This window comes from Lampetra planeri, chromosome 5 (genome assembly GCF_965212315.1).
Source record: "Lampetra planeri chromosome 5, kcLamPlan1.2.h2, whole genome shotgun sequence".
In the NCBI taxonomy this organism is placed as follows: Eukaryota; Metazoa; Chordata; class Hyperoartia; order Petromyzontiformes; family Petromyzontidae; genus Lampetra; species Lampetra planeri.
The window spans coordinates 22,969,988-22,996,784 of NC_136111.1; the positions used below are offsets into that span (position 1 = coordinate 22,969,988).

General features: G+C 47.3%; 2 protein-coding genes across 2 annotated transcripts; both read left to right on the forward strand.

The window, feature by feature from the left end:
- The first annotated feature begins 939 nt into the window (after positions 1 to 939).
- LOC144719167 (uncharacterized) lies at positions 940 to 9,299 on the forward strand. The gene is made up of 5 exons (XM_078595044.1): positions 940 to 1,209; positions 3,937 to 4,298; positions 5,733 to 5,944; positions 6,557 to 6,616; positions 7,411 to 9,299. The coding sequence occupies exons 1-5, from the start codon at positions 1,153 to 1,155 to the stop codon at positions 7,587 to 7,589; spliced, it is 870 nt and encodes a 289-aa protein (XP_078451170.1). The 5' UTR covers positions 940 to 1,152; the 3' UTR covers positions 7,590 to 9,299.
- A 5,234-nt stretch (positions 9,300 to 14,533) lies between these two features.
- ZFAND2B (zinc finger AN1-type containing 2B) lies at positions 14,534 to 19,915 on the forward strand. Its single transcript, XM_078595046.1, has 9 exons — positions 14,534 to 14,695; positions 16,612 to 16,706; positions 17,232 to 17,354; positions 17,604 to 17,755; positions 17,874 to 18,047; positions 18,167 to 18,221; positions 18,419 to 18,489; positions 18,769 to 18,844; positions 19,620 to 19,915. The coding sequence occupies exons 1-9, from the start codon at positions 14,641 to 14,643 to the stop codon at positions 19,662 to 19,664; spliced, it is 846 nt and encodes a 281-aa protein (XP_078451172.1). The 5' UTR covers positions 14,534 to 14,640; the 3' UTR covers positions 19,665 to 19,915.
- Positions 19,916 to 26,797: the final 6,882 nt, after the last annotated feature.

The following is a 26,797-nucleotide window of genomic DNA, read 5'->3' on the forward strand; positions in this document are numbered from 1 at the left end:
GTCGTTTCGCTATACAGTACAATGCTTATGCCTTTGTCATTCCACTGCTGGATGATGGCCTACACGCCCTGTCGGTTGTGAGGGTTGTTTGACCATAATTCACCACGCCGGTGTCGCCGTCGACAGCATCAGAACGTCACCAGGCCGATGCGAGCATCTCCTTAAAGCCACAATAGCCGCAGTTGTCATGCGATTGCGGACAATGCAACACGAACTATGGAGCTTGGGAGTTGAGCCAAGTCGTCTGCGCTCCTTCAACGGAGCAGGAAGGGAAAAACAAAACAACTACACGAACTCTAAAAGGCTGAAGCCCTCTCGTGGCCAGTAGACCTCGCGACATTTTTAGCATTTACCTCCTGAACATACTACACAGTCCTGCTGTCACGCGCAAGATGAGAACCAGGTTAGGAACTACGGCTCGCGAGTCGCCGCTGATGGCAGCCGTGGTCTCTGTGGAAAGCAACTTCGCGTGTCCAGCTTCAAAGCGTCGCGCGCCAACCCTGCGCCATCGGCGCTCCATAATCCCGATGAAAATGCCTCTCCAATCGTCAATAGCTCCAAAACAGGAAAGTGCATAATCGTCGACGTTTCGGCCGATGGCCCTTTTAAAAAAAGAAAAATCAACACGTTCACGAAAAGGCGGGGCTAGAGGAGGGGGGCGCGGTGTGATTTATATGTAGGCGGGGCTCGGGTCGGAGAGGGGCGGGGCTAGGAGCGGAAGGGGCGTGGCTCTAGAGAATAGGGGGCGTGGCTATAGAGAATAGGGGGCGTGGCCTTGGCGCGGAGGGGCGGGGCTCTGGCGAGGTGGGGGGAGGGGCGGTACGCGGGCCTCGTTGCTCCTCGACTCTGAAGTTTGGGGCCCGTGGAGTTTGAGGCGAAGCGAGAGACGGAGACGGCACGGGGAGGGTGGCGGCGGTGTCGGGGAAGCAGCGACACGGGGCACAGCGGAGACGAGAGACGGCGGGGAGCAGCAGAGAGACAACGCGAGCGAGAGTTACATGTTAAGGGAGCAGAGCGCGTGGGACACACACAGAGGGCGGAGATACGGGAGGGAAAGAACAACAGAGAAGGGGCAGAGGGAGGGAGGGAGACAAAGTGATCAAGGGACGCGAGTGTGAACTGCAGGGAACAGATCGACACGAGGACACGGGGATGGACGCGGAAGAGGCCCCGGTGTTCGCGGAGCTCACACCTGTGCGACCCGGCGAGGTGAGGAGGAGGACACGGGACCGCGTCTCCCTCTCACATCGCGCTCTTCTCTGTCCGGTGTCCGTGGCTTGTGTTTTCATCATCACATTTCTTGTCGCTTTGACCGGTTTACGCCCGGTGTCGCTTCTGCTCAAGGCATTGTATCGTCACCTCCTCCCCAGTGCCTATGGCTCTGTCTCGCCTCTCATTGTGCAAGGCCTCTTCATCTCTCCACGGGGCCCCCCGTCCTCTGCGTGGGCATGTCTACTCGTGTCTCCATTGTCCAAGTCTCGCATCCCATGTCTGGCGAATTCTCGTCTCTCGCGTCTCCTGCTTGGCAAGCTCTTGCCTGGCGAGTCGGTGTTTGGTTTTGTGTAACACACAACACCCTCAAGTGCAACTTTCTCTGCGATATTTAAAGTAGGACTCGTACAGCCCTTTAGTCAATCCACTGCTGCCCTGCCCGCTCGGCGTGGGTGGTGAGGGTTAATTGACTTCACTGCACTGCTCGGTGCGGGCTGGTGAAGGAGAGGAACATCGAAGTGCTGTCCAACTATTTACTTTTCTGCACCGCCCTCTGATGCCCAAGCACGCCGCCTGCCAGCAGCCCAAGCACTATCCAGGCGCACTCTTGTAACTTGCCATGAGTGATGAGATTGAGGGCATTCAGGTGATTTGGCCATAGGCTTAAATTAGAAAACAGTGGAAAAAGTCACCCCGATGTATTTTTCTCCGGCTGGCCACATGTCTCGCCTTTTTAATATCTTGTCCGTGGCCAGACCTCATCTGTCTCGTCGCCAAGGCTGGAGGCTGGTGCGTCTTGTGGCTGCTTAGCCATGTTTTAAGTCTTTACCTCCTGTCTCATCTCTGCGCTCAGGTCTAACACATTTTCCCTTCGTGGCCAGGTCTAGATGAGAACTTTGCTTGAACCCGAGCGAGGTGTGGTTTGTTGGGTTTCCTGGCCACTGAGTGAGCACAATGGACGGCTTGAAATTTTTGAGAAATGGGGCCGTTTGGTGGTGGCCCAGGGTGGCTTTATGTCAGCATCTCGGTGCACTTCTCACCCTGGTCACCCACGCAAGGAATGGTTTGTCAAGGTGAAGCTGTGAACGTGAATCTGCAACATTAATTCCCCACATGGGCGCATTGGACATTTGAATGATGGAAGTGACATCTCTTGTGAGCACTGAATGGGGTTGGTGCCATGGAATAGCCTCAAATAATGTGTTGTTATATACTTCATAAATATGCCACAAGTCAACATCCATCACGGTAGACAAGGAATGCAGTACATTTTACGAAGTGCTGTATAAATATAATAGTCACAGAAGAGTAATGAAAAACGTGTGAAGCTTGTTTTACTTGTGAAATTTGTCTTGGAGGATTTTTATTTAGAAATATCCGAACGCGCGTTTAGTGTCATAATATCTAGGTGTGACGTGCGTGCGGCAGCATGACAACTGCAAACAGGTTTCCCACCGCGCGCCTCGCAAGTGAAGAATAATTGTAAAACATGTACAAACTGTGAGACTACTTGTTTCTGACTTTAAACACTGAAAACATTAAAAAGCATTTAAAAGGCATGACATTTTTACATCAAAACGTGCATCTTTGCGCGTACATTCTTCTACAGAAACCTAGTTTGCGATCAAGCTCGGCCTCGCGTTCCCACGCTGGTCATGCGCATCCTCTGCAGTGGATTGAGCCGAGCTCTTTAAGTCCGTTCTTTAAAACAAAAGAACATTTTGGAACATGCGTGTGTAAAGCGGTTTCAGGAAATGTTGTGAGAAGAACCACTTAGGAGCTGGTTGACTTGTGTTTGTTATTATTATGCTTGTTTACCCTGAAAAGCCTCGCTGAATGTCGAGACTTTTCCAGGAGGGTCCAGCAAGGTTGTCGCCGTAGGAGGTGATGTTTCTGTGTGAATCCCAATTGAGTAATTTTCAGGTACATTTTCAGCATTCGGATGTTTAACCAATAACAGTTACATTGGATGTTTTTTTTCCAATGTAGGTCTTTGGATATTACCTAGACGCAGATATAATGACAGCCTTGCTGCCCAAATGTGAGCCACTCTTGATGTGTCTCCATGTGTATCAGTTGTATACTGATGTGTCTGTGTGTGTATTTGCTTTCGCATCTACGTATGCGCATACGTACATAGCCAACCGTGCTAATTGGAGGTGCGGGGGAAGGACAACAAACTAAACACAAAAAAGCAGTTCTATAATGCAATTTATTTAGCCAAAACATGTGTACTAAATATCAAGACTCTTCTAAGGGGGGCCCTGCACTGGGCCATTCACTTAATTCACTTAGGAGTGTTTGGCAAGTGGGAGGAAACCAAAGATTTCCTGGACAAAACACAACACGTACAAGGGGGTAATGCATAAATATATCCACAGATAGAATCAATAATCCATTGTTGTACTATCTTATGTAATAAGTATAACTTTTTGGGCAAGTCCTCTTGGGGCTGTAAACAGGTGATCACTGCCTAAATTTTGCATTTGAGCATGAATTGACTCAACTATCTTCTGTCATGACACTTGTACAAGTTTGCAACACTTAGTGTTCCCATGTAGTGTATACTCCCTTGTAAGTATCAACCATGCTTTACCATACTGATCTTCTGATATCTGACTAGATCAGTGCACATGCAGGATGCAGTTGTATAAATGTCTATTGTCTTGCCTTGTGCCAAAGTAGCCATGCAAGTCTGCATGCGTGTCCGCTGTGTTTGCGTAGCGGGCCGATATGTACGTGTACCTGCCCGTGGATGTCCTGGTGATGGATGCGGGATCCAACTCGCCGATGATAATGATGGACCCGGGTTCCACCGGTGCCCAGCGACACATAGAGGCAGCGCCCAGCCTGCTCAGCCGACTGCTGCCACCGCCGCCGCCACCACCGCAGCCCGGGAGGGACTCGCTCATGGCGGCACCGCTCAGCACCATCAGCGACTTAACGGCCGAAGTGCTGGGCCTCGTTTCGCTGGGAGGGACCTACGGCTCGCCTAGCCTGCAGGCCCAGCGCGACGCGGTGTCGGCGGAGCGGCCTGCGAGGAGAGGCCGGGGCCGAGGTCGTGGTCGTGGACGTGGGAGAGGCCGGTGGGTCGATTTTCCTGCAGTTTTCGCTGCCTGTGATTGGTCGCAAGGCGGCCTGTGCCGTTAATGAATTTGCAGTGGCTGAAGCGGCACAATACGCTGACATTTGGGAACAGCAGGGCCTCCCAGGCTTGAATAACTCTTGTGGATATGACTGTTGATGTCCAATTAATTACCAACAAAGAAATGCAATTTATAATTGACACGGGTCATACAGAGTTCACCAACACTGGGAACAAATTCAAGTGCATAAAATACTACCACCTGTTCTGACAACTGTTGAACGATAATCATGCCCTTTATTTATCCAGGGAAGCCTCAGCATCTTACGATTGTTTTTCAGGAGGGGTCCTCTCTTTGGGATGCTCCATTCGTGAGTTTTTAGCTTAAATGGGGAGGAAACCAATTCACCCGGAGAAATCTTATGCACAAGAGTGGATGACACTGAAAGGTCCTTACAGACATTACAATTTACAACGAGACATAATCCAGCAAGTGAACCAAATCTATCCCTACACCACAGTACTCCCATCCACTGGCAAGTCGCAGCCCTTATAGCAAGACACCGACAACACCTGCTATGCACCTTTCCCCTGCCAGCCTTTACCCTCCTTAACATGAGAGGTCTGATGAGATCAGACACATTCAGAGTCATTTGGTGATAGGTTGGATGTTGCTCTCATGTAAGAGCGATGCCAAGGAAAATGATTCCATCTTTGTAAAAATACTTTTAATGAAAACACACTTTGATAAAGGGCTGGCCTTGTTAAAATTCAATAGCATTACCATAGGCTAGATTTGTGAACGTTAAATGTCATGGTTCTTGAACTATATTTTCGAGTGGGGCACTTTCTAAAAATGTAACGTTTGCTGATGGGCAGCATGACAAAATGTCACGTGTACAGATGTTATGACTTCATATGTGACGTGATAACATTTGTGAACGTCACGACTAATCTGCACCACTTGTCTTCAGGTGTGTCATCTCTTGCGTGTATCTCATTTTCGTCTCACGAATCTCTATCTTTCAGCGAGCCATATATCCCATCACCCTACTACGAGGGCCGTCACGGGGCAAACAGTCTGCGGGCCAGTTGACATTCTGTTCTCTTTGATACGGCGAGGCCGAACTTGATGACATTTTAACTTTTAAAGGGCTAGGCTTGCCAATGTGCATTTAAATTCTGGTTATCATGGTGCCAAATAGCCTCATGTTCCCATACCGTGAGGTCTGCACAAGGGACTCGTGCCAGCTCACGTGCAGCTCTGTGGCTCTTGTGCACTATTGGACTGTAACCTTTACAGAGTTCGGTGTGTTCAACGGCTAAACACAAAAAAAACACATCGGGACAATATTTACGTGAGCAACGGACCCCAACTGGCGCGCGCGAGTGGCGGGGCAGACGGCGACATTGTGCCGTTTTGTTCGGGACGCAGATGGGCCGAGGCGGCCGCCTACCTCCCCCCGTCGCCCCCCAGCTCTGAGCGCGGCAGCCCCGACGTCCCGCCCGCGGCGGCGGCGGCGACGTCGTCGCGCATCGCCACGGCGACCGCGGCGGGGGTGGGCGGCTCCCTGGAGGCGGGGCCGAGCGCCGAGGAGACTTTGAAACTGGAGGAGGGGAAGCGCGTGCACACGTGTCCGCACGAGGGTGAGCGCTGCAAAGTCACTTTCATAGTCATCATCAGCGGCCGTGATCAATCCACTACTGGATGAGGGACCCTCCCAAGCCATCGCCACCTCTCCGCAGTTCGACGATGTAATAATCCCATGTCTGTCAACCCATAGTACGGTTTACCCCGGATTATATTGTCCAGGGAAATTTAGTTTGCAGGTCCATACGACGTACAGCCGTTTAAATACGGGCAAAAATGTTTTTGGTCTTTACGTGAGTCTTGTGATGAGACTTTGTAGGATGAACGTTGAGATTTATAAGGGCACGGGGTGACCAATAAGGTCTGAATTGGTCTGTAATAAGGTAGCCACTGATAAGGGGTTGACAGGGCTGTAATCCACCTGTTGCTCCATCTCCAAGGGGGGCAACCTCCTGGGAGTGTCCCCTCCTTTGGCTGCCTCCATTGTTATTCCCCACCCATCAGCCACCATCCCATCCAGAGACGTCTCCTGCCCACTTTTATTCACGGTCAATAAAATGTCTTTTCACCTGCATATGTTCTCACTTTTCATCAGTCATTGTAAGAAGTGTTCATTGTGAATGTTGTGGCTTTTTAATGAGGCCAATGACCGTTGTACCGCTTTGCAGGTTGCAATAAAGCGTACACCAAGAGTTCGCACCTGAAGGCACACGTGCGCAGCCACACAGGTACTGCACGCACGCTCACTCGCACGCACGCTCACTCGCACGCACGCTCACTCGCACGCTCGCTCGCACGCACGCTCACTCGCATGCTCTGTGGATGAAAAAAATCTATATCGTATTCGGACTTTTCGACAACGGTACAGAGACCAAGTGTACGAATAGTGGCAAAACTAAGCGCGTAAACTTACTCTGCTGGATTCCACGGTTGTAATCTAGAAAAATAAAGCAAAGCTCGCGAAGGTTAGGGGCGCAGAGGGGAGGACAGAAGACGGCAGAAGGAGAGGAACGGGAAAAGGATAGAAGCTGAAATTGCGCAATGGGGACGAGGATTAGATCAGAGACAGATGAACATCGTCCGTTAAACAATTGCGTTGTCAGTCTCCTGCTTCTTAAAATGTTCACATGTCATCATGCAGCTCGTTTCTTTCAAGAAATTGTTTTGTTATATTCAACACTAAACTCGCATTCTTATGTATTTATTTTTTAATGTCCTGATATCTGTTGAATACAGCAGCAGCGACAATTATCTGAACCAGACCTGGGTCTCCCCTAGGTCGACTCAGCCTCAAATGAGTACCTAGTGCTATGTTTTAACATCACCACAAGGGAGATAATGGCTTCCGAGCATGGTATGGGCCACCCACCCCCTCGTGTGCAGTGCCTTTATAGCCGCTTGTTAATAGCACCCAGCAAGTTTATTAAAGGCTAATATACTAGGGATATTTGTCTTTGGTGCATGGCACGGTGGTACTTTGAAGCCTATATACATGGGATACCTGTTGTGTGTTTGTGTGAAGGGGACAGACCGTACGCGTGCGCGTGGACGGGCTGCTCATGGAGATTTTCCCGTTCCGACGAGCTGACTCGACACGCGCGCAAGCACACGGGCGCGCGCCCCTTCTCCTGCCGCGCGTGCGCCCGCACGTTTGCGCGCTCCGACCACTTGGCGCTGCACGCGAAGCGCCACCTCACCTAAGAAGCGGCCTGCACACGCCCCCCCTTACCCATGCCGGGCAGTGCCCCATCGCTCCTTGTACATATACACACGGCATTTTCTCAGCGGCCATGAACGGCGCGTCTACTGTCACTGTACCTCCTCCTCCGCGGCGTCGTGCTGCCTGTGTGCGTGCGTCGGTGTGTCCGTGTGCGTGTGCGCGCACGCACGAATGCTCGAGTATGTAAACGCGTATGCACTGGATAATCTCATGCTCAGAAACGTAAAAGTCTGCACGGGCTCAGAAGCGAGTTCTCTCTTTTTTTTCCAGATGGAGTTTAAATGTGGGGTGCTCTTGCGTCAGGGTTGACGTTTCAATGCATGTTGTGGACTTTCACTTTTTTTTTTACTCACTGATAAAAATCTAGCCCAATGTATACACTATCCCCTAGGCCTAAATAAAACCCTTAACCGTTAAACCTCAACACTAACCCTTAAGCTTGTTACATTCCCAATGACAAACCTGTAACACTAATGCCGACTTAACACTAAATCGTCACCCTTGAGATATTTTATCCCTTGATTCTTACATACTCTAATCATGCTGAAACCTTAGCCCTCAGGGAACATGCACACTGGTACATGATTGGGACACAATGACTCGTGATATAACTGTACTCGTTTGCAAACATGTTAACTGCAAATCAGGGATTAGTAAAACAAAAGTTTACGTTTTGATCATCGATATTATTCCTCAGTCCCGGAAAGTGAGAATTTATTAATTGACACAGACGTTCCAACATTTCATCCAACATTGCAGCAAGCAACGTTCCCAGCCTATTGGATGGTGTCTCCCTCGTTCGAGTCATCCAAGTGGTCGAGCAGCCCATCCCAGTAAATACGCAGTGCTGGGCCAACGTTAGCATTTGGTTTGAACCGTTTGATTAACATTGGCCCCAATGTTCCACATTTACTGGGATGACATCTCGGAACATCTAGCCCTGGTGGTTCCAATCCTTCCTAGATGTGTCGACCACTCTCAACTCTCATCTAATGTTCGCTGTCCACTACCGTAAAGAATTACATGTTTGGAAAAAAAAATATCGCATCTGCAACAGTTCCGCAGACCACTTCTGATGGTTCACGGGTTTAGAATCAATGTTCTAGTCTCCACCATTATTAAACGTTAGCCTGCGGGTTAAACCTGGGGTCAAGGAAGCTGCATCCATGAAGTGTGGTTAAGGTTCTGTTTGCACGCATTTGTTAACACATTTTGCACGTTGCGGGTGGTGGGAGGAAACTAGTGGCCGCCCTGGTTAACACTGGTGGTGTGGTATACATTTAAAATACGCGCCGTCTGCGTCTCAGTGGATGCTAGAGATCCCGTGACATAAATTCACATTTTCCAATTTAAAAAAAATTACCCAAAAATTACTCAATTGGAATCTACAGAGCGACCGTTGCCTATGACTGCAAAAAAAAACTTGTCAGGACCCTCCTGAAAAAGTCATGTGACTCGCTGGGGATTTCTGGGTAAACACACGTGTAATAACAAGAGTTAACGGTCAACGCAGGTTTGCGAATGCATTGCAATAGGTTAATGGTGTTTGTGTTTCTGAATGTCTTTCATTATTTGTAATTCGATATAGTCTCCAGGCTTTTCTATTTGTCATATACATTTTTTATTTCAGGTGGCGTTACTTTTTGGTCTAAAACTGGGTTTCTGTCGAATAGAGAATTTTCAATTTTGAAGTATCTCCTGTCCATTATTTGCTGTGCACAGGACATGGGAATGTTTGCTGATCGAGGGTCAAAGGTGTGAGCTGCTTTCACAATGTGCGATACGTTTATCACTTTTAAGATTAGAACCACACCTCTGGCATGCCCTGCATGCTTGGAGCCCACGGAAGTTTCACACAACTCGGGTGAGTTCGAGTGCCAGAAATAATTGGGGAATATGGGTGCCCTGAAGGCAACAACCGGAAGATACAATCCAAACTTAGGACTTCATGGGTTACACGGAACAACAGACGAAAGCAAATGATGTATAAGGGCGATTTGTTAATGTGGACCCAGAATGAAATTATGCTCGGGGTTTAACGTTCACGCATGGCTGTGTATTACCTTCGGGAGATCCACACAAGTTACAGTTTAAGGATTTAACAACCTCCATAGCATTGTCATTGGTCTAGCCGGGCTGGGCAAGTCCGCTTGTGGGGTGGCCGGCGATCATTCTCCCTCTCCTCTGCAGCGAGGCCGGAGGCTCGCTCTCACTGGTCTCGGGTTGAGCCGTCACAAACGGCTCTGGCAAATGCAGTGCGTACAAGACTTACATAATTACATTTCATAACGTCCATCCGTCGTGTGTTATACATGTTTTGTCCGTGTTTTTAAACACGGGGATTTGAAAAAAAGGTTTGTAGTATACACACTAGTGTAAACGCCTATTTTTGAATAATGTTAAATACACTGTGTAAACACTACTTTCAGCACTGGACTGGTGTGAGCCTGCAGTGGTGATAATTCAAATTACAGAAGAAATTAAGAGACATTTAGACTGTTAAGTAGTCTTGGGCGGGATAAGTAGCTCGGAGGGAAAACAGCCGGTGGTTTAGACTAATGGCAGAATTACAGCCAATGTAGGGAACTCCAGAGAGAATGTACACTGCGGAGATGGAGCTATGAGTTCGGCTCGTACGGGTGCATTGTTAGATCGCAGGACCGTGGGATATCTTCATTCAGCACGATATTGGTCATGGCTCTCAATTGGGATTACACCGCAGGCATTGCCCCCGACTGGCAAACGAAGGCCGATTTCAGGCTGGGTGGTGCGTCAGCTTGTGCCCACGGGGACCGCTGCCAGTGCGCCTACCCTTTGGAATGTTTGACGTGAGACGCGATGTAAAGCGCTCTGAGACGCCGTTCGGCTGGTGGTGGGGTCTGTCAATCAACGACATTCTAAACTATGAACTAAACTTTTTATTTCACCAGGTACGGCCCACGGAGCTGTATTGCTCTTTTTCAGAAGTTACCTGGTCACAAATGGTAGCTCAAAGAAGTGACTTATCACGTGGAAATTTATAGCAGCAAAAAATACTTTAATCGCATGTTTCTAAACATTGAGGGAAACACCGAGGACCCGGAGAAAAATGCTGGAGAGAGACATACAATATACAGGCATCTTCAGGGTCGGGATCGAACTCACGTCCATCTGGCATAGGCGATGTAGTTAACATCTCGCCACCGCGGTATCCCTAATTGCGACGAACAAATTCAATGTATCTGTCCCAATTAGTGCAGCATCGCCAAGTGGCCAGGGCTGTTGCAGCATGGGGAGGGGGTGGGGGACTTGGGGCTGTTGGCTGCCCGACCCTCTGTTTTGGCAGTGGGGCAGGCCTAACGCTGCGCCAATGGCTTTTAATCGCCTGCAAATGGTTCCTGGCCGAGGAGGGCTACTAATATAGCACAGTCGATCCTGGCTGCGACTTCGACCCAACATTTGATCAAGATTCCTCAGTGCCACATAATTACTACAGCATTTATCTTGTGTGTGTGTGTTACCCCTTCACTGGTGACTCATTATCCTTGGGAACTATTGGATCTGGGAACATCATTATTAGCGGCTCTATATTTTTTGATTATCAGCGAATAACTGAAAATTCCCTGTGGATAAGTGGAATCAACTATCGGACTAATAGGGTAATGGATGTTTGTAAGGTTCATACGAGTTATGTGTTTCCTGGCTCGTACAAGAGGTACATCGTGTACTTGCACGCATTCCCAAGGAGCCCACAGTGACACGCACACAAACCTGCATGTGTTTGCTGCAAACCAGTTCAGCAGGTGTAATTATCTTGATTGTAATTTTATATACACAGAAAAACACCACACTTAAGTGTATTTATTCAATCACGCAAGACCCTTTCATACATACTTCAAGGGACAGCAGGATTAAAAGGAAAACATGTACAGTTTAATACAACAAGCTTCGTGTTTTCATAGGGCATATGGCGCTGTAAATAAACTTGTAGGAATAATTGTAATAACACAATATGTTTCTGCACTTAGAATCGTGCAAATTAAAGCTACAACTGACAATTCACGGGGATTTCCAGCCACAGCAGGGGTCTTATTATTGTTATAGTCATCACATCCACTGACCTCATCTTGATGGCGACGTCACGCGATGATGTTCATCACTGAAATCCCACCACAGTGCCCCTCTTGATGATTGGAGCATTCGAGCATTAGGCTCCAATGGAGTATTAGGCTCCAATCATCACCATCAGCCATGTTCAATCCACTGCTGGATGAAGGCCTCCTCAAGCCTCTGCCACCTCCCATGGTATTGCCATTGCAACAATCCATCTAAAATCTGTCCACGAACTGATTTGATGGCTCCGTCTCATTGGTGGACGCCATCTTGGACACGTTCCATTCTTTGGCTGCCACTCTAATCATGCTTAGCCATCGTCACCCCATCTAACGAAGTGTCCTGCCCAAGCCCACTTGTAGAGATGATTGATACCACTAATCTGTACATCTATATAATCCATCGTATTCCTCTGTCTCAATTATGTCTCTCAATTCCAAACATCTGTCTCTCCATGCGTCTTTGCACAATTTTCAGGTTTGCTTTTATTTTTTTCTGTAATGACCGTGTTTTGTCACTATGTTATATCGAGGTAGGGGTAACAGTGATTGAAAACTTTCCGCATATTGCTATGATATTTTTCATTGTTAAGTTCGAATGCACTCCAACCCGCTCACGTCCACCTCTTTGTTCCATAGTTTTTTTTATCCTCGTCCGTTGTTATAGGTGCACCACACACACGCTGCTACGTTTAAAGGCCCAATACCTGTTACAAAACACAAGGGGGGGCTCTCTCACACCTTGGGCAATGGTGCTACACACAAATACTTTATCGTGCTGTATAACACATTTGTCAATAGCACCGTGGCCTCAAAAGAAAAACATAACAGGCGACGTTCCAGGTAATATCCCTTCATAGCACAAATAATATTCCATGCTTCTTTCGGTAAAGTCACGTTGATAGAAATTGTATTTTTTATAAAATAATAAACATAAAAATTAAAATAAAGTGACAAAAAAATAAGAAAAATATCACGACGTTTCGATCGCAACACAAGCAATCGTCATCAGAAAAGCTGTTGAGGCAGGCTGTTTTTATTATTTTATTGTTATTCTTTTTTCTATCTACGTGACTTTACCAAAAAAAACATAGAATATTAATTCCTGCAGTCACGAAAGTTTTAAGTTAAAATTTTTAGCACAAATAATGCTACGACATTTGTCACGAGAGAAAAAAAAGTGCATGGATTATAGATCAATCACTGATTCAAGACATACTTCTGACTTAAGAAAAGTGAGCCATGGTCAGGACACGTTATGGCTGGAAGGGATGATGTCCGACGGTTCACACGAACGACAGAGTGGCAGCCGAGGGAGGGATGAATTCAGCTCGTGTGCAGGTGCTCGATGCATTATCAGATCGCAGTATCGCTTGAGAGGAGAAGCCTTCATTCAGAATCATGGCTCTGCATTGGGATCACCCATAGACGAATGCCTACGTTGCAGGCCAAATGCTGAGTCACCTCGACAGTGACGGCTCCGGCTGGGAGTGCCCTTTCAAATGTTTGAGATTAACTGTGATTTAAAGCGCTCTGATACGACCCGACGCACCTATTGTTACACAGTTGTAGACATTGATTAAAAATACACGATTCTGGAATTTGCCATTCAAACACGCGATATTTGAAATGTGACGGTGTGTTGTATCTGGCACTTCATCTATCCTTCGATAAACATCAGTGACTCATTCATCACCAGTGCTAGATAGGACTGCTGCTGCCACACCCAACCCCACACTTTTAAGTCTCTGCCTGAACCCCAATATCATAACAACGCTGCTTGGTGGGACTCTATACCACAAGTTATGCCGGATTCTCCCAATTGTAAGCCGCGCTATTTATCATTGTATTTCAAATCAAAAGTTGGGGGTGCGTCTTATAATCCGGTAGGTGTGCATGGCCAGATCAGTATTCAACGAGATTGGGTGCGTATTATCATTATGTATGTGTGTCAGAGCTAAGATGTGTCCAGTTGAGTATAACTTCATAGAAACCGAACACACGTTTGAGTTGCGTCTTATATATATTTTTCGGAGTGTCTAATTATAATTAATCCGGTATTTGGGCGCTATTTCAATGTAAATCTCGTCCCGTCGCCCACGTGGATGAAATCAGTGAGGACACGCGGTGACGTCACAGCGACAACACGCGGTGACGTCACAATTCCGGAACATTCCCGTCGCCGCGTGAAACTCGAAAAGTGCCGCGTCACGTCTCGTGACGTCACCCCCCGCAGCTTCTCGACCGGCTCGTAACGCGGCGTGTCACGATTTCTCAATTCAGTAAAAAATAAAATGATAATTATTTATTTTAAGATAAATTTGAGTAAAATATAGATGTTCACGGTTTCGTCTCGCTATAGTGCCTCTGCCGTGTACATGTTTAATATCGTATTGAATATTTACACGATTTCAGCAGCTTTGATTCAGTCGAAGTCCCGTCACCGCCAGATGTTCATAGGCAAGGACCCTCTGTGGGTCCACAGTTCGATGCAGAGCGATGCAATGCACAACACGGAATAATCATTCGCGTCGTTGTGTGGAATATAAATAAGAGTAAATTCACCACATTTACAATTCGAGCGCTGTGGATGAACTCTCCAAACACACCGGTGGTACAGGTTCTGTTTACGTGACACAACCTTCCTAATTATCTGTGTCGGGTGGTGGCGGGTTTAACGACGCATTTATATTTAAGCGACTTAACCCAACAAAAATAACCTCGATCATGGATTCATATCGATCGCGAAAGCCTCCGACGCCGTTATACGGGGCAGTGATTAGAATTGTGTAATCGATGAGTCACGATAGGCTACGTCACGTCCGCCCCCCACCGCTTCGCCCCCGCCGCTATAAAGTGAAGCGGCTCGCGTCGTGAACTCCATCGTCGGTTGTTTTGTTTTGTAGCGCTCGGACGTCGACGGGCACGACGGAGAGGCGCCATGGAGCTGCCCGACCTGGGGAAGCACTGCATGGAAGCGGCCTGCAAGCGTCTCGGTGAGCGGGGCGCGGCGGCGGTGGCCCGCGGTGGCCTGCGGTGCGCCCGCGGTAGGCCCGCGGTGGGCGAAGCTTTTGTCGGCGGGACCCGCTAGGCGAGACCGAGGCTCGGGCCTAGAGTGACGGGGCAGTGTTTGGGCAAATTAGAACTTCCCGAGTGGAGGTTGTTATCCCATAGAGTTCACGTTAAAAGGAAAAACAATTTAATTTCGATAGCTTTTGTGGAACCAGCTGTCGCGTCATAAAAGATGGGTTGGGGGTCTGGGGACCGAGCGGATGTTTTTTTTTTGTAAGAGAGGGGGGAGAGGACACGGGAAGGATTGTCTCTGTGTGACACACCAGGACGAGAGGGGGGGACACGGGGAGGATTGTCTCTGTGACACACCAGGACGAGAGGGGGGAGAGGACACGGGGAGGATTGTCTCTGTGACACACCAGGACGAGAGGGAGGAGGGGACACGGGGAGGATTGTCTCTGTGTGACACACCAGGACGAGAGGGAGTGGACACGGGAAGGATTATCTCTGTGAGACACCAGGACGAGAGGGGGGAGAGGACACGGGGAGGATTGTCTCTGTGACACACCAGGACGAGAGGGAGGAGGGGACACGGGGAGGATTGTCTCTGTGACACACCAGGACGAGAGGGGGGAGAGGACACGGGGAGGATTGTCTCTGTGACACACCAGGACGAGAGGGAGGAGGGGACACGGGGAGGATTGTCTCTGTGACACACCAGGACGAGAGGGGGGAGAGGACACGGGGAGGATTGTCTCTGTGACACACCAGGACGAGAGGGAGTGGACACGGGAAGGATTGTCTCTGTGAGACACCAGGATGAGAGGGAGAGGACACGGGGAGGATTGTCTCAGTGACACACCAGGACGAGAGGGGGGAGAGGACGCGGGGAGGATTGTCTCTGTGAGACAACAGGACAAGAGGGAGAGGACACGGGGAGGATTGTCTCTGTGACACACCAGGACGAGAGGGAGACGCGGGGAGGGGAGAAGACACGAGAATGAGTGTCTGTGTGACACCAGGACGAGAGGGAGGGGAGAAGACACGAGAATGAGTGTCTGTGTGACACTCGGACGAGAGGGAGACGCTGCTAGGGGAGACACGATTAGAGACTTGTCTTAGGTACAGGGCAGCCAATTCCTCCGGCCAGGCCGGTCCAACTCCACCCACTGATGTCCGTCAGGGGTTCACGAAGTCGGTCGTGCCCGTCGCTGTGGATGGGATCGCCACTGTGTGCGAGGTTAAAGGGGCGGGTTGACGGAGTGATGTTTCGGGCCGACGTGGCTTATTCTTGTTAGGTTCGTTGTGTTCGCCGTACAGGGCGAGTTTGTTTATGATTTTGAATGATCCTGGTCCTAACCCACTTTACCGACTGCAGTTTCGGCTGCGCTTGATTAATGTGAAAGCAATTCGATATCTGCAAATATTAACACTGACAAACAATACGCTAGTTTAGGCCTCGCAGCTGTGAAGCTGTAGATTGCGTGGCGTATATAAATAACGTGTGTTGTCAAGTGTACGTGTGAGTGTTTCCTGTATTGATGTGTGCGCTGAGGCTCCAGGACATTAGCACACACAGTATTGGCAATTTAAGTCGTATGAGTTGTTTCCCATTAACCACGTTGCCATTTCTTGGTCTGTCAAATGTGTTAAGTTTCGAGATTTTTATTTTTTTCAGCAAGCGGATAATTCTCGGTGCCACGGTTGAGTCGTCATAGATTCGGTCAATCGATTCAATTTCAGTAACGCACACGGCGCTCCGAAGGGCTGCCTGCTCCGTTGTTCGCGGCCAATTGTTTGGTGCGCCTGAACAGTGTTATCGATTTGCATCTTAATGTTGTGGAGTCCCTAAAGGATACAGTGTTAACGGTGGTTCTGTGTATCCTGTGTTGTGCTGCAGACTTCCTGCCGATGCGCTGTGATGCCTGCGAGCTCATCTTCTGCAAGGACCACTTCTCCTACTCCCACCATCGCTGTGCCTCTGCTTACCGCAAGGTTAGAATCCCCAAACGGTACTTGTCCAGGCCTTGAGAATGAAGGCTATAGAACTGGCATCCACTTTGGTGGTTAGACATGGCATTTTAAGTGTGTACCCTAACATCCTCGCTTTGCTGCTGGGGAAGAAGATGACAACCTTCTCGCGGTCTTCCCTGTTACGTGTGTAAACAACGAATGTCATCAAATTGGCAAAAAAAAACTATTCCAGCTGTTGAGAAATCTCTGAAATGTCTTGTAAGATGCGCGGCTAAGGTAGTGCGGAAACATGGAACACAACTGATGTCACGTGGTGATGTCGTCATCATCATGACAATGCCCAGAATTCCATTTAATTTGTCTCTTGCACTATTGTTCACTAATGTTGGCTCCTCGTGATTTAGGTGGCAAGGATTAATGTCAAGTCTGGGGCCCCAGATTCTTATGTGCAGGGTGCCCCACAGATAGGAAATCGGCCACTAGACCATGCTGTTGGTACATGGAGGTCTCCTCATAACGCTGTGTGTGTGTGTGTTGTCTTGACAGGATGTACAAGTGCCTGTGTGCCCGTTGTGTAACAAACCCGTCCCGGTGGGGAGGGGAGAGACTCCCGATGTGAGGGTGGGGCAGCACATGGACCAGGAGTGCCAGTCAACGCGAACCACCAAGGTGAGCAACCATGCCATCTCCGGCTGTCTGGGGTTTGTAAACTCTTTAATTTGGATAACCACTTTATATAGATGTGACTCCACGAGGCGTGGTAGAGCGACGCCAAATATTTAAATGCGAGTAATTTGCAACAAAACCGTAGATTACATATATTAGTTAATCGGACTCTTTAATTGACTAATCATCCCCGCTCTTTGAAGAAAGGCCACCATATGGGTAAATGTCAGCGTTGCTTATGTTTATTTTCAGATCTACACCAACCGGTGCTCGCAAAAGGGCTGCAAACAGAAGGAGCTGGTGAAGGTGGTGTGCGACTCCTGTCAGAATAACTTCTGTCTGAAGCACCGGCACCCAGCCGACCACGAGTGCATAGCACGGCCAGGCGGCCTATCCCGCGCTGGGTAAGCCTTGCAAATCGGTGGAGCAGGATGTTGCTGCAAAGGACTACACCTCTCCTCCAAACGATCCACGTGAAAATATTTGCAAGTGTGATCGAGCGTGTTTTTTTTTTGCATGCAGTACGGCAGCCGTTATCAGGGCCGGCTCGAGTCAACGCAAATCTGCCTCGAGCAAAGCAACTCCTGCGCCAGGGAGAACGCACACCAGCCAACCCACCACACAGGCCGGCCAGTCGCCCTTGCATGCCAGCCAGCCCGCTGTGCATGCTGGCATCCCAAACCGAGGCCCTGCAAGGTACGTGTAACCGTACACACGCATTGTACAGTACCAGCGACACGTACGTAGAGAGCAACATGCATCGCACAAAACCAACCACATACCCAAGATGCCTAAGTGGGTAATCTGTACCACAGGGACAGAGCTACACTGCCTGCTGCCACAGCACAAGCAAGCCTGCAAGCTGGACTGGTGAGTACAGTAAACAATCATTCTCATCAGCCATGTTCTATCAACCGTTGCCACTCCCCGTTTCCTGTTATGCAACAATCCACCTTACACATGAGCTCAGCACTTTGTTGCATATCTGTGATGGTCATCCTCTAGGATGCTGTCTGATAAAATAAATGAGTTGATGTGTGTACCCATGTTGTGTGGTTCTTATGTAGACCGAAGAGGAAGCCCTGCAGTTGGCTTTACAAATGTCACTGGCAGAGAATACACCAGCCCCTCCACACAGGTGAGGCGTGTTATGGTGGTTTTATTTGGCTTGTAATGTTCAGAGCATTGTAAATGTATGAAAGGCTTTTTTTATCGTACCGAAAATCAATACATTTGTCACACTGCTTTCAAAGGGAAAAAATATACATATATAAAATGTGATTTTTGAGCAGTAGCCATTCATCATAACACATATATACGTGTGCACAACTGCCAATGCAGTCTAACCAAGTGATTTGTTGAATTTTCACAAACTGGCTTGCTCCCTTCGCATGATTTTATTTTCTTCCCAATTCAGCGAGGATGATGAATTGGCTCGCGCTCTGCAAGCCAGCCGCCAGCAACAGGAGCTGGAGCAGCAGCAGCGGCAACAGGTGCGACCCAACCTGCGATGGATGTGTCTTCATGTTGTGCACAACTGTTGGTCAGCCGTTGCTTGGGCAAGTCACCAACTGGCAGGCGGACTAGTAGACACGTGCCAATTGTATCAATTTGTCTATTTAAAATGGGATTTTACATCCACGTGCATCGAATCAAGTGGCACCCGAAACATTGCATGCCAAGAGGCTCGCGAAACATGGTTCAAGACAGCCCGACTCCTGATGAGTCAGTCAAAACTGTCCCAGCATTTTCTTAGGTTGAAGCACAATGCTGCTGAAATGATACACTCCCTGAAGAATGTGGCTGATGGGATGTGGAAAAAATACTTTACATTTATTTGGCAGGACTTATGTGTTCAGATGACTTGTCTGTTTCTCTACTTTGTTAGATAAATAGTCATTGAGTCTGTTACACAACCAGGCTGCAACACGGCAAATTTGTACCGGTGATCTGAAACGGTAATTCCACAGATTGATAATAGTAGGTGGCAGTTACGAGTGTAATGATCCACCAATTAATAAAATAATATAATTTATTAAGCTCATGATTCAAGCGTCAAATCGCATGTATCATAATACATGCTTTTTACATGCATGTGCGTTTTGTAAGTAATGGGTAGTAGAGGTCACAACATTAACTGCAATGTCGATTCTTGAATTTAATTGTGGTCTTCAATCGTGTGGACGAGTCATTCCACCTGTAGTTGTAGCAATGATTTCACGGGGTAATAACCGATGTGGTGTGTGTGTGTGCGCGCGTGTGTTTCAGGCAGCGGGAAGATCTTCACGAGACAACAACTGTAGCCTGTGCTGAATAACGACCCCGCAGGGAGCAGCTGCTGTTGGACTGTTGAAGGATGCACATCTGGAGAGCAACTTGACTTATTTTTCATTCGATTCTTAAACCATTTCGCACAATATTGGGTGACTTGTCTAAATCTAGCATTGAGTTAGGGCAGTGGAGCGGTAATTCTCCATTACTGAAGAAGTGCGGCATGATTTATCTTTCTGTGTACTCTTCAGAGCGTTGACGTAACATTTGATAAACGCTCTTTGTAAACTGAACTGCCCCATGCCACGTTATGTGGTTTTTTTTTAGTAACACGTTGCTCGAGGTTGTATCCTGAAATAGGAGGAGACCTGAGCTTCTTTGTCCAAGGGTTCGGGCAATGCCGATGATGGCTTATTTTGAGCTGCTGTCGCTTGTCCGAGCGTTCGGCAGTGCTCTCGTTTCCATCTCAGGGTTTGGACGGCGGCACCTCTCGTCAGCTCAGGGCTTGCTGCAGTAAATGTTATTCAAGAAATCGAGGGGCACATCCCTTGTTACACCAATTGGACATTGTTTGTAGAGACCGACAGTGTGCGCCATCATCAGCTGGGATTTGCTAACTGCCGGATGGAAGGCCTCTCCAAGCTATTGGCGTTTCACACCGTCGCGCGATAAACATCTATCGCGCGCCACAAGCTGCTTACATTGATTCATCTCCACAAATGGAGGTTGTCCACTTGGGCACGTTTGCTCCTTCAGCCATCTTCCCGGTTCGATTTAAAGCTTTCGTGACAGCAGGGATTCATATTCTTGGTTCTTTCGGTAAAGTCGCATAGAAGGGAAATAATAAAAATAAAACAATAAAATTCTCACGACGTTTCGATTGCAACACAAGCAATCATCATCAGGTGTGAAAACCACAGCAAGAAAATGTGATGATTGCTTGTGTTGCAATCGAAACGTGAGAATGTAATTGTTTTATTATTTTATTATCTCTCCCGTTGTAAGTCTCAGCCTGTGGCCATCATCGTCGTTATCCCTTTATCGCCATGACGTGTCCTGCTCAAGCACGCTCACTTTTTTAACGGTCAAAATTACGTCCATAACTTGTGCGTGATCTAATCCGTATCTTTCTGTTTTGCATTTTCTAAGCATGCATCTCTCTCCATGCTTCTTTGTCCACTTGTCGGCTTTTGTTCCATTGTCGTGACTCGCAGCAGATGAACTCTTGGTGTGGAACGTTTCTGGGTGCCGGCTTAAAATGAAAATGCCTGCAGTTTTCAGGTTTATATTTATACAAAAAGATCTTTCTAAAGTAATTTACCTTTGAGGAAATTATTTGTACCTCACAATTGGCACTCGATGCATGTTTAATTTTAATTTACCATTATTACAAACGTGCCTTTCAATAAAGGTAAATTAAAAAGCTAAACTGCTGTGTAGCCAAGAAGTAAGCACACTTGTTGGTGTTTTTGCACAGGGTTTTTAAATGGCCACAGGTGTTTAGTATTTTTATAGGCTATTAGTAATATAGTACTGTCTTATGAACATTGGATACAACTATTCATTGTCTGAAAATTATATTGAAGACCCTGTGACATTTGATAGAATAGTCCATTTTATGTCAGTCCTAGCCCAATCTAGAAAAATGTAATCTAATTTTAAACATTCTTGTACCTTAACTAGTGTTTTGGTCTTCATTGCAAAGTCTTTGATATCATGGAGACAACTCGCATATGTAATACTATTTGCAAAATTAGCTGCAGTATGTGTACAATGCAAGGGTTAGCGGCTTGTTAGCATTTGGCGTAATTAAACTGAGTTTTAGCATGGCGTAATGGTTTGGAAGCTCGTGGCATTTGCACAACACAAGAGAGCGAGTGCACGTGGCACTGAAGTTCGTTTCGGATGTGGAGCGCCTCTTGCCCTTGAACGGCCGAAGAGATGCTGTCAATGTTCTTTATTTAAAATTGTCAACTTTCCAATGCCATTAGCCGAGAACGTTTACGATCACAATGCGCACGGCAGCTGCGTCTGCCGAGCATCGTGTAATAATCGACACGGAGCATTCGCGATACGCAGGTGCTGCAGGTTATAATCGAAGGAAGCGCAGTGAATCAGGACCGAGCAGAGCCAGCGGCCGCGCTGAGCACTGGGACCAGATCTGACGCGACTGTTGCTTGGCCGCACTCCACAACATTGCGGTCTTTAATCTGTGCGCTCTACCTTGTCTGCTTGAAAATAAGTCCATCCTTTTGCAAGAATTTGTTTTTCTTGGTCGCTGGGTGTGGTGAATATATGATTCGGTTATGAATAAAGTCCACGTGGTGTGAAGCAGTGGCGCCATGGTTGGCGCTCTGCGCTCGGAATCTGGTGACCCGAGTTCGATTTCCAGCCACGATCGGTGGCGAGTGATCACTAAACCGGTCTCGAGTACAGCCCTGCAACTCTCACTGACCAGCATGTTACGTTCAGATAACCTCCATGGCCGACACTGCGTGGTGGGGGAGACCATCCAACAGTGCATTGACCAAGTGCTGCGAAATAAATCCATGATTGGCCAAGAGCTCAACAGTGATGCGAGGGGTTGCATTGGCCGAGCACTTGAAAGCTTTGCCAGATTACCCAAGTGTGGACCCATCTCGATGTGTGTGCGGGCATGCAGCATTTCTTACGATAAATCGTTTGAAAGTGGGCGTGTCGTGGGATGGGACGAGTGCAGGGGAGAATGCCGTCCTGGGAGTTGGGCTGTACATTACTTCCACACTTTGGCAGCAAATGTGTGTACGGTTGTTGGTTACATGTTTTAACGTGGAATTAAGGGGCATGATTGATATAACTTGGAAAGTATGTGCATTTGTCTCGTAAAATAAAAAAAAATGTATAAGTGTACTTTACATATATTTAAAACCAAATAAACATCTAACCTCTGTCAAACAGAATATTAACTTTTTCACGTGTCTTGTTTTTATTGCTGTGCTTACAAATTTCAACATGGTCAAATCTGCAACGTATTTTTATGTATAGTAGTTGAATAGTTAAACCTTGCCTCGTTAAAAAATGTTTTAGCGTATTTTCACATGAAGATGTTAATCTACATAATTGTACATTTCACTTTCATATTTTCTTATTTCTACCAATATGTATATCTCATCTCAAAAAACAGGACCTTCAGTGAATACAAATGTCATCCATGGCCACTTGGTGGCAGCATAACACTACCCACTGCATGCGATATTCTGTTGTTCTTTCGGGAAAGTCACGTGGTACAAAAATTATACAAAAAAATAAAGTGAATACAAATAATATAGAATAAAAACTAAAAAACCTCGACGTTTCGATCGCAATACAAGCGGTCGTCATCAGGAAAAGGGGGGGGGGGGGTTAGCCTCTAAAGGCAAACTGTTTATAAAGGTTTAGAGACGCGCGTAGCCCAAGTGTGTCGGCAGCATGGGCGGGACGGCTCGTGTTAACGTGGGAGAAAACAACGAACCGGCAGTGGGTCTCCACCAATTTCCACTGCACGCTGTTTTTATTTTCATATTTTCATATCATCCAGTGTAGCCTCGGTGGGATAAGGGGGAGGGGTGTTGGGGGGAGACTTCAGCAACTTGCCCCATTGTTTCAACTGCCGCGCCGGGAGATAGACTTCAACGGGTGGCCTCTGGATTGCAGGTCCACTGTGCGAGCCCACGACACCGCCCACGGCAGCGCTCGGTCACGCACCACCAGCACAGCACAAGACCAAACACGTGTTTAAATTATGCGAGTAACGCAATCCAGTCCAGTGGTTTAAATCACACGTTTCTTGTTTTTGAAACATCGGCAAGTAGAGCAAAGGCTGCCACCGTGTTAACTCGGCAATAATTGGTACATTCACTCTGAGCAGTGAACTTGCAAAACCCTATTGCAAGGCAATAGTACCCCCCAAACATAGTAAACATGCTATGTTGGGCCACTGGTTGTAACGGTTGGCCCAAAGTTGCATGTTTACTGGGTTACCCATTCCACTGAAGAATGCATGATTGACGGTCCTATTAAGTGTCTCATCCGCACAGGACAAGTTTCGCCCGACCTCCACGCGTTAAGAGGTTCACATTACAGATGCCCTGGTGCCACTGTACCTTCATGGTATCCAGTGGATTGTTACAGCATCTCCGATGTAAGCACATTATTTGGTGACACTGCGTTGGCAGTGGTGCATCAATAGCCAAAAAAAAGAATCTCAACACATTTCCCAAAACACTCATTGAAATGGAAATGGTCCTCCATAACACATACATGATATGGTTCGTTCATGTGCACTACATTGCCCATATTTGTGTTTTTCTTTAAAGGCGGTGTTATTTATGAACATGTTGGGTGTTTGTTATCCCAAATGCGCACCTGTGGAGGAGAGGGCAGTGCCAGAACTTGGCATTTGGTGAATTAAACGAATTTTTGTTTTCACAGTGCAAGCTCAGTTCGAACAAACTCTGTGCGGGGATGGCATCGTAGTTTCTAAAACACATTCCTGGCATTTCCCCCAGTTACTGCAGTGGCAACACAGCTGCCGCAAGGTTTAATAGAAAATCTCATATACTTGGAACACTTTTTGCTAATTCAAAATGTTACGCCTTTTATAAAAATCACGAGAAACCCCTGCAGGTTAACCAGCTGTTTGGCACAATTTGTTCTAAGAGTCAGTGTGTCCTGATTGTTTATTTTATAAGTAATAACACGATATTCACTGAAAACCTTGCGTGTAAACTTAAGCCTACTGAGAAAAGTACGCTATGTAGTGAACACCACTAAATACCATGTTGCACAATTACATCTTTCTATGTGAAGAATGGAATCTTAGCGGTTATTCTTTTTGTAAAGAAAATGTTGTTTCGGAATGATGACTTTGTGGACATGAGGTGCCTAATATGGCGACGATGGCGCTTTTCTGCGCCATTCCATCGTTCACACACAGGGCCACATTTTCATGAATTGACGACCAACATTCGAATTTTGATCATTAGCCTTTTTTTCGGCACTGCATTTGTTTTTGCCAAGAAGCGAGCGTTCATTATTCTTGAAAATGTTTATGTTGGAATTCCAATTCCTTCCATGAATTGCATGTTATTCTCAAATTTTTTTAAGTAACTGGCAAGCCAATATACGCCGTATAACTGTGGCTACTTTGTGGGTAGTTGTGAGAGTTCGTGCTGAAGGCTGATGGAGTTTGTACGACGCCGTAAGACTCTTACCCCCGCTCGGCAACTTCAGTTCACCGTCACGCACCTTGAATCACTCCCTGAAGGCCGTGTGGCTGATGGGATGTCAAACAAAAGTGCTTCATGTTTCTAAGGCAAGATGAATGTAGGAAGCAGGCATAATGGCTGCTGATTTATTGTGTTACTCATATTCCCAACAGTGACGCTCATGATGAATTTGTGTTAATTATTACTGTATATAGTTGTGTGCCAAGCTAGGATCCAGATCTCACAGAGCTTTCTCGCATATAAACATCTGGCAATTCAGCGTCGTTGATTTAAGCAAGTCTGACTGTGTTGAGACACTGAATGTTGAAGCCTGTCCACCGTTTTATTGTGTTAATAAAAACAAACTATAAAAAAACAGTTGTTTTTACTTTATTTTACCAGATAAGGTCCACTGAGAGAAGTGTCCCACCCAAGGCCGTTTGCTTGCGTTCACGGTCAATGCGATGGACGAGACGAAGCCTACACGTGGCCACTGACAAAGAAAATGGAACAAAAACTGGAAGGTACACAAAGAAGCAACGGGTGGATGCACACTTGGAATGTGGTACACTGCGAGACAAAGAAGAGGAAGACGCGGGGCAGAGGACATACACCAGCTTGGAGACATCTGCTCGACTCCAGCAAAAGTAGATTCACACAGGCACGGCTGCGCAAAAGCCGTTATGCTACGTTCTGCGCGTGACACTTTCGTTTTGCATCTCACGACAAAAAATAATTAGTACCGAGCCTCGCATCCATCGTTTTGCGTCACTCGCCCCTTTCCCGGGGAATATGAGTAACACAATAAACAATAAATACGCAGCCAATATGCCTGCTTCCTATATTTATCTTGCCTTGAAAACATGAAGCATTTTTGATTCACATCCCATCAGCTACACATCTCCCTTCACCCCTAATTTGTGATGCGCGTCGCGGCCAATGCCTTTTTGTTGTTGCTGCTGCTGCGGCCACCTCCCCCTGACGGGAGCCCCCAACGCGCTTTGTCGGCAAGGCTTCAAATCTAGAATGGCATTTGGCCGGCCTGGCGAACAACGCCAAGCCCTGCCGCTGCGGCGGTTGGCGGTAGCGGCGGCGGCTGCTGAATGGCCTCCCCGGCTAAGTTTGCACGGAGTCGGCAGTTTAATTGAAGCAGCTGCCCGTCGATTTCCACGGGGGAATTACCCACGTGCCCCCCCCCTCTGCTGCGAAGTCGCGCATACACCATGAGCCTGTGACGTTATTCGGAATGGGGGGTGGGGGGCATTCGTCTGCCAGAGTTCGACCCAACTACTGTATATATAACGTCAGTTTAACATGTAGGCTTTCGCGACCAATGTCATACATAATAGAGGGTTTTTTTTTATTTGGGTTAGATCGCGTAAATATATAAATGTGTCGTTTAAACCCGCCACCACCCGACACAGCCAACTAGTAAGGGTTGGCACGTAAACAGAACGTGGCCAATTCAGATCTGAGTACTCAGATTGTAAATGTTGTGGCTTGGCTCTCCGACACACCGGTTAGTGCTGTACTAGTGACGAATTGGCCACGTTCTGTTTACGTGACAACCCTTACTAGTTGGCTGTGTCGGGTGGTGTGGGGTTCAACGACACATTTATATATTTACGCGATTTAACCCAAAAACCTCTATTATGGAAAAAAGTTGCACAAATAATACAAAACGTATCTATGTCACCACAGTTATTCAGATCTACTTTGTAAACTAAAATGGAAATGTGCAATCTTACCATTATCGAACCACACCATACAACATTCAGAATTCAACCACGAACCACACGTCCTCTTTCAGAAGCTGCGCTCATTCTTACTTTTACAAAAGAACAATGTTTGGTTTGAGGCCAGACATTCAAGCAGATAAAGATGGTCACAGCTAAATTGGTAATGGAAGACGTTCCATGATGTGGTTTGACAAGCGCTCTGTCACTGACG